General features: G+C 39.2%; 1 protein-coding gene across 1 annotated transcript in view; it reads left to right on the forward strand.

Moving 5' to 3' along the window:
* The window catches only part of HSD17B12 (hydroxysteroid 17-beta dehydrogenase 12), a 165562-nt gene that overhangs the window by 114558 nt on the left and 34296 nt on the right, over positions 1-16708 (forward strand). Inside the window, exons 5-6 of the mRNA XM_068554437.1 lie at positions 10044-10108; positions 10956-11000. Of these exons, the coding sequence (XP_068410538.1) occupies positions 10044-10108; positions 10956-11000 (110 nt within the window). The remainder of the gene's footprint in view (positions 1-10043; positions 10109-10955; positions 11001-16708) is intronic.

Below are 16708 nucleotides of genomic sequence, written 5' to 3' on the forward strand. Positions count from 1 at the left end.
AAGTCCCCTACTATGATTGTGTTACTGTCGATTTCCCCTTTTATGGCTGTTAGCATTTGCCTTACGTACTGAGGTGCTCCTATGTTGGGTGCATAAATGTTTACAATTTTTATATCTTCTTCTCAGATTGAGCCCTTGATCATTATGTAGTGTCCTTCTTTGTCTCTTGTAGTAGACTTTATTTTAAAGTCTGTTTTGTCTGATATGAGAATTGCTACTCCAGCTTTCTTTTGATTTCCATTTGCATGGAATATCTTTTTCCATCCCCTCACTTTCAGTCTGTACGTGTCCCTATGTCTGAAGTGGGTCTCTTGTAGACAGCATGTATACGGGTCTTGTTTTTGTATCCATTCAGCAAGCCTGTGTCTTTTGGTTGGAGCATTTAATCCATTTACATTTATGGTAATTATCGATATGTATGTTCCTATTACCATTTTCTTAATTGTTTTGGGGTTTTTTTTGTGGGTATTTTCCTTCTCTTGTGTTTCCTGCCTAGAGAAGTTCCTTTAGCATTTGTTGTAAAGCTGGTTTGGTGGTGCTGAATTCTCTTAGCTTTTGCTTCTCTGTAAAGGTTTTAATTTCTCCATCAAATCTGAATGAGATCCTTGATGGGTAGAGTAATCTTGGTTGTAGGTTTTTCCCTTTCATCACTTTAAATATGTCCTGCCACTCCCTTCTGGCTTGCAGAGTTTCTGCTGAAAGATCAGCTGTTAACCTTATGGGGATTCCCTTGTATGTTTTTTGTTGCTTTTCCCTTGCTGCTTTTAATATTTTTTCTTTGTATTTAAAATTTTTGATAGTTTGATTAATATGTGTCTTGGTGTGTTTTTCCTTCGATTTATCCTGTATGGGACTCTCTGCGCTTCCTGGACTTGATTGACTGTTTCCTTTCCCATATTAGGGAAGTTTTCGACTATAATCTCTTCAAATATTTTTCAGTCCCTTTCTTTTTCTCTTGTTCTTCTGGGACCCTTATAGTTCGAATGTTGGTGCGTTTAATGTTGTCCCAGAGGTCTCTGAGACTGTCCTCAATTCTTTTCATTCTTTTTTCTTTATTCTGGTCTGTGGTAGTTATTTCCACTATTTTATCTTCCAGCTCACTTACCCGTTCTTCTGCCTCAGTTATTCTGCTATTGATTCCTTCTAGAGAATTTTTAATTTCATTTATTGTGTGTTCATCATTGTTTGTTTGCTCTTTAGTTCTTCTAGGTCCTGGCTAAACGTTTCTTGTATTTTCTCCATTCTGTTTCCAATATTTTGGATCATTTTTACTATCATTACTCTGAATTGTTTTTCAGGTAGACTGCCTACTTCATCTTCATTTGTTTGGTCTGCTGGGTTTTTACTTTGCTCCTTCATCTGCTGCGTATTTCTCTGTCTTCTCATTTTGCTTAACTTACTGTGTTTGGGGTCTCCTTTTCTCAGGCTGCAGGTTTGTAGTTCCCGTTGTTTTTGGTGTCTGCCCCCAGTGGGTAAGGTTGGTTCAGTGGGTTGTGTAGGCTTTCTGGTGGAGGGGACTGGTGCCTGTGTTCTGGTGGATGAGGCTGGATCTTGTCTTTCTGGTGGGCAGGACCATGTCCGGTGGTGTGTTTTGGGGTGCCTGTAACCTTATTATGATTTTAGGCAGCCTTTCTGCTAATGGGTGGGGTTGTGTTCCTGTCTTGCTAGTTGTTTGACATGGGGTGTCCAGCAGTGGAGCTTGCTGGTTGTTGAGTGGAGCTAGGTCTTAGCGTTGAAATGGAGATCTCTGGGAGAGCTCTCGCCGATTGATATTACATAGGGCTGGGAGGTCTCTGGTGGTCCAGTGTCCTGAATTCGGCTCTCCCACCTCCAAGGCTCAGGCCTGACACCCAGCCGGAGCACCAAGACCCTGTCAGCCACACAGCCTGGTACGTGGGGAGTTTCTTGCCTTTTGGGAAGTCTGAGGTCTTCTGCCAGCGTTCAGTAGGTGTTCTGTAGGAGTTGTTCCACATTTAGATATATTTTTGTTGTATTTGTGGGGAGGAAGGTGATCTCCATGTCTTACTCCTCTGCCATCTTGGAGGTCCTCCTTCTTTCCTATTTGTTGATTGATTCATCAGTCAGTCATACACTCACTCATTCAAGAAGTAGAATTCCAGAGATATAGCAGTAAACAAAACTGATATTGTTTTTGCTTTCATAGAAGACAGCCAGTAAACAAGTAATTGGGAATGTGTTGCCTTTAATGACAGGGTATGTTATGGAGGAAGCTAAGAGTATTGGAGATGATCTCTCTGAGAAAGTAATATTTACGTTGAGACCTGAATGCTGGTTAACCCTGGGAGAAGAGATGTTTCCTGGTAGAAGAAGCAGTATGTACAAAACAGTATGTACTCTGAGGTGAATGTGCTTGGCAAGTTGGAGGAACTGACAGAAGATATGTAAATCTAGAGCATGAATGCAAAGGGGATAGTGCTAGAGTCTGGAGATTAAGCAGTGCCAGATCCCGGAAGGCTTTAGAAAACCAGGTTGATATGTTTGGACTTTATTGGAAGGACAGTGTAGACATTGTAGAGTTTTAAGCAGTAAATTGATATCATCCTAGAATTTTAGAGAGTTCATTCTGACTCCCAAGTGGAAGGGGCAAGAATTGACACAAGGAGAACAATAAGGTTATTTCAGCAATGAAATATAAGATGAGGATGGCTTATATTAGGATGATGGCAATGGGAATGGATAGAAGTGAATTGACTAGAGATATGTTTAGGAAATAGAAATAGGACTAATTTCTGATGAGGTCCTCATCAGAAGTCTTGTCTGACAGAAGGAGTAAAGAATAATGGTAGTTTGTTGTTTTTAATTATTATTGCCAAGATTCATTAAGTATTTTTTATATGCCATGCATCATGCTAATGAATCTCATTTAATCCCCAACAATCCTATAAGGTAGATACTAATATTTCTATACCCATTTTACAGACAGAAAACAGGCTTACAGTGATTAAATGCATTGTCCAGGGTTATACAATTGCTAATTAGCCACCTCCAGGTCAACTTGAGCAACTGGCTGCTGTTTCTCTAACACAGGAGACCGTGAGCCAGGACAGTTCTGTAGAGAAGAATGATGATTTCGTTTTGGGTTATGTTAAATTTGAGAGAGCTGTGAGAAAGCCAAGTGGAGTTTCAAGTAGACAGTGGCATCTGGTATAAATGCCCTCCTTTGTGTTGAATGAAGCAGAAGCCTGATGTAGCCAATCATGGCAAGCAGAATAGGTACATGGAATTTTTAGGGGATTCATCAGGAACATTATTAGACTAAGTATATAGTGCCTTATAGTTCCGTTAGATGTATTGAATGAGATTGGATTTCCAAAGTGAGAATAAGACTTTGAATTCATATTATTTCCTTTTATTCAAAAACCACTAATGGTATTAATTAAAGCAAAACCTTTAACTTAAAACTGGGTAATTAGTTATGATTTCAGAAATGTAAGTAGAACCGTAATTCATGAAATTGATACGTATTCCTCCCATTCGCTGAGATTTAACTACCAACCTTCTGCCATCCTTCTTTCCTCATCCTCTCTTCCAACTTTATGTATGTGTATGGGTCAATTCTTGCCCCAAATCTTATGTGGTTTTGTAATGAACGTCACGTAGCAGTTTATAATTAAACAGCTGAGGTGAAATGTTCTGTTGTTTTGCTTCTGACTCGATCTTAATTTTTCAATTTCTGAGTAAAAGCGCTGCAGATTTAAAGCCTTGTAAACTCTCTTTTATTTAGAAATTGCTACTCGCAAGTGTAGGAAAACTGTAAAGTTTGCAAAATGTTTTACTTGGTGTTCCAAATATCATCTGTCAGAGTATGAACATGTGCTAGCTACAGCAATATGTTAAATAAGGCAAAGAAGAAATTTTCTTTGCATCACTTTCCAAACTCTGCAGACTGTAAGATTAGATCTTCTCGAATGAAGTAAAGAGGGTAAAGAAGCAATTAGGATAAATTCAATCAGTATAAAGTTATTCTGGTTAACTGTTGCCTAGAGCTCTCTTTTAGAAGGATCTCTCCACTTCAGTGCTGGTCACGAACAGTAAAAACAGAGAGAACTTGGTTGTCTTGCTGCAGCCCTTATGGTAGCGTTGGGTGCAAAATAGGAGTTCAGTGAATACTTGTTGAATAAATGACCACACAACAAGAACAACTCTTTCTCCTCCATTTATTAACATACTAGTATGTTCCAGGCATTGGGTTAAAGATTTTATGCATATTATCTCATTTAATTCTTATCCCTATTTTATTTATAAAGGTGATGTGGAAACTGAGGCTTGTTGGGGTGAAATCACCTGCATCTTGTTAAGATCTGGTAGTAGTAGAGCCAGGACTGAAACCTGGGTCTATTGGACTCCAAGATCCATCCCCTCCTAGTTCAAAAGCTTAAGACAGGAGATGTTTCTCCCTACTTGTGCTGTTACTTGGGTCTACATTTTTATTTTTTTATTTTTTAGAATTTATTTAATTTTTTGGGCTGCATTGGGTCTTCGTTGCCTCACGCGGGCTTTCTCTAGTTGTGATGAGCGGGGGCTACTCTTCGTCGCGTTGTGCTTGCTTCTCATTGCGGTGGCTTCTCTTGCGGAGCACGGGCTCTAGGCGTGCGGGCTGCAGTAGTTGTGCCGTGTGGACTCAGTAGTTGTGGCTTGCGAGCTCTAGAGTGCAGGCTCAGTAGTTGTGGTGCACGGGCTTAGTTGCTCCGCGGCATGTGGGATCTTCCCAGGCCAGGGCTCAAACCCGTGTCCCCTGCATTGGCAGGCAGATTCTTAACCACTGCGCCACCAGGGAAGCCCCTACATTTTAAAAATTCAGTATATTTTCAAATATAGTGAGGTAGCAGCATTTTTAAAAATTCATTTTTATTAATGAATTCTAATAGGTTTTCCATTTCTCTAGTCTTTATATGGGTGCTTGAACTGCATTAGTGTATCCAACTACAAATGTGACCAAAATGTAAACTTATTTTAATATTTTCTACTTTGATATTATGAGAAGGAGATACAGAAGACTTTGCATTATTTCATATATATTAGGAAGCCCAACCATTAGGCAGTGTATTTTTTTTTTTTACATCTTTATTGGAGTATAATTACTTTACAATGGTGTGTTAGTTTCTGCTTTATAACAAAGTGAATCAGCTATACATATATCCCCATATCTCTTCCCTCTTGTGTCTCCCTCCCATCCTCCCTATCCCAGCCCTCTAGGTGGTCACAAACCACCGAGCTGTTCTCCCTGTGTTATGTGGCTGCTTCCCACTAGCTATCTATTTTACATTTGGTAGAGAATATACGTCCATGCCACTCTCTCACTTCGTCCCAGCTTACCGTTCCCCCTCCCCGTGTCCTCAAGTCCATTCTCTACGTCTGCGTCTTTATACCTGTCCTGCCCCTAGGTTCTTCAGAACCCTTTTTTTTTTTTAGATTCCATATATATGTGTTAGCATACGGTATTTGTTTTTCTCTTTCTGCCTTACTTCACTCTGTATGATAGTTTCTAGGTCCATCCACGTCACTACAAATAACTCAATTTTGTTTCCTTTTATGGCTGAGTAATATTCCATTGTATATATGTGCCACATCTTCTTTATCCATTCATCAGTCGATGGACACTTAGGTTGCTTCCATGTCCTGGCTATTGTAAACAGAGCTGCAGTGAACATTGTGGTACATGACTCTTTTTGAATTACGGTTTTCTCAGGGTATATGCCCAGTAGTGGGATTGCTGGGTCGTATGGTAGTTCTATTTTTAGTTTTTTAAGGAACCTCCATACTCTTCTCCATAGTGGCTGTATCAATTTACATTCCCACCAAAGTGCAAGAGGATTCCCTTTTCTCCACACCCTATCCAGCATTTATTGTTTGTAGATTTTTTGGTGATGGCCATTCTGACTGATGTGAGGTGATACCTTGTTGCATTTTTGATTTGCCTTTGTCTAATGATTAGTGATGTTGAGCATCCTTTCATGTGTTTGTAGGCAGTGTATTTCTCAACCACCTTGATTTCTTATGTCTGATTAATCTGGAAAAGGTAGCAGGTTGAAGGTGGTCTCTGTGTGGTTACCCATATCTGTTATTATTGTGTTTGTTCAGATGGACTTTTATTCTCTAGTAATTTGTTGTCATTTGCTCCTCCCGCATGCCCAACCCAGATACCAAAAATCTAATTTCCTAATGACATCATTATCTCTATAGCAGCTGGTTTTGATAAAGGATTCTAAGTCCAGTGAGGTCAGAAGCAGCAGCAAATGAATTTAGAAGAAACAAACCTTGTGTATGTTCTTGTCATTTTTAAAACGTGTGAGATGTGGAAGTGATTTTGAAACAGTAGTATGATGTAATTTAGAATATTTATATATATAACATTCAGAAATACTCTGTGTATTTTCTGAGTCTAAAGTACTATATGTATCAGTATTGGTGTTTTAGAAAGTTCTGGGTGGCGAATGTGGAGAGCACTGCTGAACACGGCGCACTGACATTTCCTCCCTGCGAGGATCTCGCCACCTCCTTCTTCCCACTTACCTGTCGTTGTTCTTGGTCTGTCTTCACCTCTGTTCTCCATCTGCCTCATCTCTTCTGTTGAGCTCTTCCCAATCTTGGAACTCCACTGAGAAACTGATGGGAAATAGTTTATATGTTCATGGCCCTTGGGGTGGTGGTTGGAATTCTGAGATTATGTGGACATACCTCGTTTTCTGAAAGACATGGTGTGTTACACGAGTTAAAAAGCTTTTTTCATTGAACAAAAAATGTTCAATCTGTCTCTGGTGCCTCCTTGAAGAATTCAAGAAAACTCACTAATGAACAGATATTTAATGCCAATTTAAAATGCTACCATTTAAGAGGGATTTTCAACTATCTGAAAAATGTTGGAACAACTTGTGGCATTGTTTGGTTTGGTGAATCCTATAATGAATCCTGTAATATAAGAAGATGGCATTGCATGCACCCATTCTAAGTGAGATTAAATTATAATGGAAATATTTCCATCCTTCCCTCCTACCCAAAGCCTGTTTTCTTCCTTTTCCAAGTCTCTGAAAGCTTTCCGCCTGCTGTTTGGCTGTTGCTGCCACCTAATGTCTCACAATAAAATTGCAATGAGTTTGCCTTTTCCATAAGATTCACACTATTGTGCAATTTATGGAAATAACTGTTTGAGAGCAACAGTTGTTTTTCTTTAACTCTTAAATAATAGCACCCTGAAGTGATTACTTATTGTGAAGACAATATGGGTAGCATATATTCCACTAGCAAAATGTGCAACTAATGAAGCAGGAAAGGATTTAAGAGTCCTAGTCCCTAGTAAAGGACAACTTGCCAGTGTGACCTTGACGTGTACTTCCCTTCATAAAATCAGGCTCAGTGGGGCTTCCCTGGTGGCGCAGTGGTTGAGAGTCTGCCTGCCGGTGCGGGGGACACGGGTTTGAGCCCTGGTCTGGGAGGATCCCACATGCCGCGGTGCAACTAGGCCCGTGAGCCACAACTACTGAGCCTGCGCGTCTGGAGCCTGTGCTCCACAACAAGGAAGGCCGCAATAGTGAGAGGCCCGCGCACCGTGATGAAGAGTGGCCCCCGCTTGCCGCAACTAGAGAAAAGCCCTCGCACAGAAACAAAGACCCAACACAGCCAAAAATAAATAAATAAATAAATAAATAAATAAATAAATAAATAAATAAATAAAATCAGGCTCAGTGCTCTGAAAGATCTGTTCCAGCTTTAACACCTTTTTCTTTTCTGTGTGTATTTTTGGTTATAAAAGTATAACCTTTATACGTGATGCTGTTTATTTCTTTGGGTTAACGTTCTCAGTGTTGACTGTGTTTTCTTTTAGAGTTGTGTTAAATAGATGATCACGTTTTCACTGTATGAGTAGATAGCTTTGATGGCTTTCCTTTGCTCAATTAGCAGAGACAGATCTGAAGATTTTCTGTTGCAAATACAGCCTTACCCAGAGTAACACTTCCTTGCTTGCTTAGTTATGTGTGGGCTTCCTTAGCTCGACTTTGGCCTTGTAATAGAAGTTGCAAAGATTGCAAAGTTAACTGTGCTGCTTAGAAAGTTCCTGGATTTTTTTCTTTAATCCATGTCTGGACTTTAAATATTTATAATTACACTATTCAATTTTCTTTAGAATTTTGAAATAGAGCATTAGTATTTCCATGGGCTAGAAAGAGATCTGAAGATAGAAAGTTTTCTAGATACAGGAGAGTGAAAAGAGATGGAGTTTGCTGTATGTGACAGCATTTTCTTTATTTTATTTTTTAAAAAATATTTATTTGTTTATTTGGCTGCGCTGAGTCTTAGTCGTGGCACGCGGGATCTTTTAGTTGTGGCATGTGGGATCTAGTTCCCTGACCAGGGATCGAACCCGGGCGCCCTGCATTGGGAGTGCAGAGTCTTAACCACTGGACCACCAGAGAAGCCCAACAGCATTTTCTTGAAATCGTGAAGAATGTTACAATTTGTCAAAAACCTTTCCTTGAGGATTCTGTAATCTTAAACTGACTTTGTAAAGAATATTTTGTTTATGCATAGTGTTTTAACAGATATTTTGGTTGTTGCTGTTTCTCTTAGTAACATTATAATAAGACATTCATCATTTATAACTCTGTAGATGGTTAAGACAAAGTTGAATGAACATAAACCCTCACCTTCAACTAGTTTTGGCTTAATTGTTAACAGATCTTTTATAGAATTGATTCCTAGACCTCTGGTGGGTGGAGAACCTTTTGAATAAAATAAAAATAAAAATGGATTTGAACCTGCTATTATTTTTTTGTTTAGATACCATCCCTATTCAGATGGGCAAGAATCTGAGTTAAATACAGTTTGCTTTGCTACTGTCCTTTGCCTACAGACTTTTCAGACAGGTTTCAGTGATCTTGTTCGAGCCATCCTGACCAAATTGTACCAGTAAAATCTTGAGACTCACAGCCTGAAGTGACTGGCTTACTGCTAAATATAGAACCCTTATTGAGTTCCTTTGAACTGCTAATTTTGTTAGTCTATTGAAAACGTTACTATTACTACTATCAGGTTTATCAGGCACAATTCCTTATAAGCTTGAGCAGAACGATCAGAATTTCATTATCTTTTTGCTACTGAAAGCTTTCTTTTCTAATACTCTACCGTTTTATTAAACATTGCTATCAGATTTCTGTTTATTATCCAATTATTACTCACAGTTTTTCCTGAACTAAATACTGAATGAAGGCATAGGATGGCTTTAAAGTAGTGGTTAAGAGCCTAGCCTCTGAAGTCAAATTTCCTGAGTTTGAATCCTAGCCTTACTTTGCTCTATGACCTTGCGCAAGTTATTTAACCGCTGTGAACTTCAAGCCTTCCCGCATATCCCCGATGAGGTCTGGGACAGGCTCCCATAGCACTCTGTACTTTGCAATGAAATAATTGTTTTATTCCTTTTTGTTTAGTGCCTCTCTCTTCCTACTGGATAGTTTGCTCCATGATGCCAGAAACTGCCTTTTTCTTTATGGTTTTTCTAGTTCCTGACACGTCTTGCACATAGATGAATGGTAAATTTTGTTGAATGATTAAATGAACTCTCATTTAAGAGGTGAAGAAACTGAGATGTGTATCATGCGTGACTTACCCCAATTCACACATTTTCTGAAACAGTTATAAGTAGAACTCAAGTTTCCGGTCTCCTACATAATAGTACTTTCCGCTCTTTCTACTACACTATGGAAGTTGAAGATCTAGAGAGGGGTTAAGCAATATCTACAAATAATTGTATTACAGAGGCAGAATACACACATACTTCAAGGGGCTAGGGAAATTGAGAGGCAAATAAAAAGTCCTTTTGCCAGGAGTTGGGTGTAGAAAGGCTTAATGAAGGAGGAAACATTTGAACTGTCCCTACAGGTAGATTTTGGAGAGACAGGTCACTCTGGACATAAACAGCATTTTATGTAATTGTATGTATCATCTTAGTTGATATCTTTAGTCTCTTTTTTTTCAATAAATCTCTAAAATGTATATGTTAGCCAGCTGATGATCTTGTCTTATTTCAGTGAACAATGTGGGAATGTCATATGGGTATCCGGAATACTTTTTGGATGTTCCTGACTTGGACAGTGTAAGTCGTTCTTTATCGATTATGGTCACAAAAAGAATGCACGTAGGTATGTGTAAGACAATATGGTATAACTTTCAGGCTCTGAGCGCTAGAGTCCAACTAACGACCGAGGTTCACACCCTGGTCCTTCTACTCTACCTGAGTTCCCCGGGGAATGACCCAACCATACTTAGTCTCCGTTCTCCTGTCTGTAAAATAGGCAGCTTTACAGAGATGTTAGAAGGATTGAATGAGAAAATATTTGTCACCTCATTTGTACAGAACCAGGTTCAATAATAGCTCCAGTTTTTTATTATCATTTTTATTATATCAAAACAGCTCTGTTTAAGTATCAGGATTCTAAACATCAATTTAAAAACCATAAATGTGTTAATATCAATATAAAGCAATATGGTTGATTCAGATAAACTAGCTCTACCAAAACGAAAGGTATATCCTTGATGCATGTATAATTCTTTAATAAAAACTAGAAAAGCATATCATTGAAGGAATATGTAAATTTAAAAAAATTGTTGAAAACCTTAGATTCAATAATTTCTCCTTTCCATGTTAGCAGAGAGGAAACTGCGTATTTATTTTAGGTTTAGTATGTCTTTTTGCTTGCACATTTCACTTGTACATATACCTTCAATTTTGTATATTAGTATGAATTGCTGCATTTGGTAGAAAAGTAGTGTAACACAGAGTAAAATAAAATCTGCCTCTTTGCCCCAACTCCTCTCATTTTCCAAGTTCTTTACTGTATCTGGGGAAACTTTCAATGCACCTCTGGATCACTTGCATATGTATCTAATATGGTTACTTCCATGATCAAATCTATATAAAATTATCAATATTTCTTTTGCAGACCATCAAGAAACTGATAAATGTTAATGTTCTTTCTGTTTGCAAGGTAAGCAGCTTCTTTATAAATATGCCATCTTCTTTTGTTTTTTTTCTATTTAAAAACACTGAATCAGTTTGTTCACTTCAGTCAGCTCTTGTTTTGATGTAAATACATATTCCAGATGAAAGCAATCTATTTCCTCGTGTCTTCAGGAAATAGAACTAAATACCGAACAAGTGTCTGTATAGTTTTACTTTTTAACAACTGAACATTTATTAAATGCCTCCTATATGCAAGCACTGTAGTAGGCCCTGGGACTGTACAAACTAACTTAGGCTGAAGATTGATTTTTTTTACAAAGTTTTCATCTGTATATAATTCATCACTGATAAATTGTTTCCATTCCATATCCCCTGTGGTCTACGTAAGGTGATGAGATAAATGTTGTGGGAAAGCATTGTATGGGGAGTGTGGGACCATAGAGTAATGAGAGTGATTTTTATTAGCCACACATGAAAACTACTCTCATTTCTAGTTGCTAGGCGTTCATTATAGCCATGTCACTCGTATATGCCAACAAAAGACACCACAGCTAATATATGATAAAAAGATGAATAGCTAGGAAGTATGAGCATCTGAACACCATTTCCCCTTCTTTTTTTTTTTTTTTTTTTTTTTCGGCATCCTAACCACTGGACTTCCAGGGAATTCCCATTTCCCCTTCTATTTTAACAGTAACTACAATGAGATATCATACCTTGATTATACATACCAGACCAGAAGAAAATATTGTCTGAGGCAGAATTTCCATATGTAATGTGGGGTAGTTTAAATTTGAACATACTGATGGAAGGGCCTAATTATTTTCATTAACTCTTATATACTAATTTAAGAAAACCAAAAAAACATTTAGCTCAAAACTATTTGAAGTGACCAGATAAATATAAATAAGAACGTAATTATTAATTTTTACTTTATGGCATAGTCTTGATCCTTTTTTCTATTGTGATATTTAAAAGAAAAGTTCTCCTTGGGTCTTCATTTCCTGAGAAATCGTAACCCTTACATGGTTGATTTCAAGTTCAAGGACCCTAAAATCTTATGCCTTGATCAGCTTTTCGTATATGGCTGTGCTTCTCCCTGTGTAACATATATGTTGCTTTTAAAGTATGTAGTTAATTCAGTCTTTATAATTTCAGCCTTTAGCAATATGGTTGATTCAGGTAAACCAGCTCTACCGAAAAGAAAGCTACGTTGTCGCTATGCATGCACACTGTGTAACATTTGGTAGCTTGCTACCTAAAGGCACCTCTAATGAATCATATTGTAATATGACAAATAGTTTTATAAAACAAATAATCGCTGTATCTCTTTCGTTGTTATTAACCCAGATTATTTCTCAAGTAGGATTCAGTGTGAGGCAAACTATCGATACAAACAAGTGCATCTGTGAGTAGCTTTGGATCAAGACCCACATGCAGAAAATTAATGCTTTTAAAAATGTGGTTAAGGGGACATCCCTGGTGGTGCAGTGGTTAAGAATCTGCCTGCCAATGCAGGGGACACAGTTCGAGCCCTGGTCCGGGAAGATCCCACATGCCGCGGACTAAGCCCGTGTGCCACAACTACTGCACCTGCGCTCTAGAGCCCGTGAGCCACAACTACTGAGCCTGCGTGCCACAACTACTGAAGCCCACGCTCCTAGAGCCCGTGCTGTGCAACAAGAGAAGCCACCGCAACGAGAAGCCTGCACACCGCAACGAAGAGTAGCCCCCACTCGCCGCAACTAGAGAAAGACTGTGTCCAGCAACAAAAACCCAATGCAGCCAAAAAATAAAGAAATTTTAAAAACAAACAAACAAAAAACGTGGTTAATTTGCATGTATCTGTATAGTTTTAAAGGTATTTCCCTTGGCATACTATGTAATCATTCTTCAATAATCTGTATGAGGTTTCAAGTTAATTAAATAACTCTATCATTTACTAGTTATGTGGCCTTGAGTGAATTACTTAGCCTCTGTGCTTCAGTTTTTCATCTATAAATTGAGGATGATAATTCTCTTTACCTCACAGAGTTGTTTTGGGAATTAAACAAGGTAATATGTGCAAACCTCTTTAGAAAAGTGCCCAGATCATACTAAAGCCTCTAAAAAATGTTTCTATTACTTTGTTAAACTCAGAGGTGATAAAGATTTTTAGTAAACATGTGCAACTGTTACTTTTTTAGCAAGCAAATTATTATTATTTTTTTTTTTGGCTGCATCGGGTCTTCGTTTTGGCACGTGGGATCTTTTTGTAGCGGTGCGTGGGCTCTTTGTTGCAGTGCGCAGGCTTCTCTCTAGCTGTGGCTCACAGGTTCCAGAGCGCGTGGGTTCTGTAGTCTGCAGCCTGCCAGCTCTCTCGTTGTGGCACGCGGGCTGAGTTGTCCCGCAGCACGTGGGATCTTAGTTCCCAGACCAGAGATCGAACCCGCATCCGCAGCTGCGTTGGAAGGCAGATTCTTTACCACTGGACCACCAGGGAAGTCCCATAGCAAGCAAATTTTTTGATCAAAATTAATATCACTTCTAGTCTGTAGTTTGTTTTATGGTTTTGTCTTTTGAAATGACTGATTTGTACTATTGTTTTGATCTTTTCTAATACGTTTGTCCAAATGCTTAAAAATAATGAGAGTTAAAAAATAATGAGTGTTTTATTATGTACATGTGTTTCATAATATATTGTAATGAGTTAATCATGAAAAATATTTTCCAGTGTTTAAATTGTATTTTATAGAATTGTGGGATTTTAAAAAATATCTTTATTGGAGTATAATTGCTTTACAATGTTGTGTTAATTTCTGCTGTACAACAAAGTGAATCAGCTATATGTATACATATATCCCCATATCCCCTCCCTCTTGAGCCTCCCTCCCACCCTCCCTATGCCACCCCTCTAGGTGCTCACAAAGCACCGAGCTGATCTCGCTGTGCTATGCGGCTGCTTCCCACTAGCCATCCATTTTACATTTGGTTGTGTATATATGTCAGCGCTACTCTCTCACTTTGTGCCAGCTTCCTGTTCCCCTGCTGTGTCCTCAAGTCTGTTCTCTACATCTGTGTCTTTATTCCTGCCCTGCCACTAGGTTCATCAGTACCGTTTTTTTAGATTCCATATATGTGCGTTAGCATCCGGTATTTGTTTTTCTCTTTCTGAACTTACTTCACTCTGTATGACAGATTCTAGGTCCATCCTATAGCATTGTTAATGCTAGCTCCAAATTAGTCTCCTGATAATTTTAATTCCTCTATCAGATAAACTGTGCAGCGTTTTTACTCTAGATACGTTAGTATCTTCACCTGAGATCTCCTGCTTGTCAGTACTTCTGTGTTTGTATACCCTTACACTCTAAAACCCTGGCTTCCTCTGTCTCCCAAAACATGCATTTTGGGCTGGCAGTCTACAGAATAGTAGTGATAAAAGGCCAAGGTCCTGACCTTGATCTGTGAGAACCAGTCAGCTTGCTGTGCTGTGCAGCCACACACCGCATCCTTCAAGCAGCATCTGAGCACAGATCAGCGTGTGCTGGTGGTGGTCACCTCATGGCCCTGCTTAACGATGAGTAGTACAGTGGCGGGAGATGTGGATGAAGCACCACCAGTCCCACAGCACTGGAGAGGATCTTTCCGTTTTCTTTAAAATAATGATGAAATAATAATGAGGCACCAGTCCTAGTATCTTGACAAATTATAAAATGCTTCTCCCACCTCTTTATTCTTCCTCTTCCACTTTCTTTTTTCCCATGGGCATGGATACTTTTTCCCACGAGCATGGATACTTTTTCCCACGAAATGAGTTAGAGACAAATGCCAACTTATTAAACATCATGCCCTATCATATTGTGAGCCATACTGATGGGAAGTATCACCAGCAGAAGAGCTGGATATACGCTTAAAATTTTTACATGTGAACCTCTTTTTGCAAGTCACATCCCATTTACAAAGCACTAAGGGAGTTTGCTATTTAAAACACTTTTTCGTTAAGCCAAACAATCATCCTTTAATTTATCTTTCATGTAAATATGCATTTTCCTGTCCCTTTGTGATAGGTACTTTTAGTGGAAAAACAATTCAAAATTCTTGATTTATTCATCATGGAATTAGTAACATCTGGAGGACAGCCAGTTAGTCTTCACTGTACTACAGGCAGGATCCAGGTCATTATCATCTCTGTCACACAGTGGACTAGTGACCGTTCAGGTGTGGATATGGTTTGATCAAACAGCAGGAGATGAGTGGTGTGCAGTGGCCAGAAAAGTAAATTAGGACATGATTGTGCAGGTCCTTGAGTGCTGTGCTCAAGAGGGCAGAGAGCCTTAAAGTAGAAACAAGGTGTGATCTGATGTACATTTTAGAAAGACAGTTCTAGTGGCAGAGTGGCCCGGCAATGTGTATTTTATGGTATGTGTGTTGATCTTGTACCGAGAAGGGACATTCACCTTGATGGAGTTCTGTGTCTGTCGCTCCCAGGTTTAGTGTTCTTTCGTGCTGCTGTGATTTGCCCTATAGTATATTTTGATGAATTGTGCCTATTGTCCTTTAGTTGACTGTGTTATGTTGCAGGGTCAGGGCTACATTTTCAGTATCAGTGGCTGTTTGGAGCCCTGGGGTAACTTAAAAGAAGATGAAAATTAGTCTGGCTCTAGAATCTTACAAGGTTTTCTGGTGGCTGGTTATGTGGGGAACCAGGGCATGGATGTCTGCAGCCTAATGCCTTAATAAATGCATCGAAAAAGGCTTATATGAGAAAGAGAACAACCTCTTCTCACCATCAATATTGGTCCAAGTTTTATCTCCTCACCAAACCACATGATAGGGGCTGACCATCTGAGGAGTGTGCCAGGAAAGATTGGAAGAGTCAGCTTGCCCTTGTGACCTTGGGTTTGTGCCCCTAATTTGGAGATATTTCCTGGGTAGGGCGCAGCATCTAGTTGGAAGCCTGTGCTGCCTCATGAGTATTGAATGACCTGGCTTGACCTTCCTTCAGGTCCAGGATTAGTGCTTGGTCCATGTGTTCCCATCCTGTATCAATAGGTCAGATGATAAAAATCGTATCAGTCCCCCATTCCAATAGAGGAATAATAGAAGTGAAATATCCTGACCGAGGGAATTACAGGTCATCAGCAGATGAAGTGGCGATGAGTGGTCCCCAGAATATTGAGGAAGAAATATTAACAAGAATAGTTGTGATTGTAGACCCCTGATGTTCAATTAAAGAGTCCAGATTAGCTCTCCCAGGCCTTTCTCTCTCCAGTTCCATCTGATTATTTCACTTTTCATCTTATCCAATAATTTAGGATTATTCCTTTCTTCTCTCTCAGTGACTTGCTTAACTGGGCTTTCCCTTTACCAGGTTAGTTGAGGTAACCCAAGGGGTATTTAGAAGCCTTGTTGCTTGCTTTACAGTTTTGCTTTTAATACCTTCAGGGTTAAATTTAGTCTTGTTCTTATTCCCTGCAGAGCAGGAACGTGCCAAGGTGAGGAGAGCAGTGGTGTGGGAATTGTACATAGGTGACTGATATGGCAGGTAGATCAGCCTTCAACTGGAAGAAAGGTCCTCCTAGCCAGGGCTTTTTTCCTTGTGATTTCAGATGTTCTGTGACTAAAACCTAAGGTAAGGCTTATTTCTCCTCAGGAACAATGACCTTCAGACCAGAAATGATGGAGTTTAGAGATAATTAAACCTCCAGTTATTGAACTACACCCTTCTACAATAGTTCCAGTTTTATGCCTGGA

The sequence above is a fragment of the Eschrichtius robustus genome, chromosome 11 (assembly GCF_028021215.1).
Source record: "Eschrichtius robustus isolate mEscRob2 chromosome 11, mEscRob2.pri, whole genome shotgun sequence".
Lineage (NCBI taxonomy): Eukaryota > Metazoa > Chordata > Mammalia > Artiodactyla > Eschrichtiidae > Eschrichtius > Eschrichtius robustus.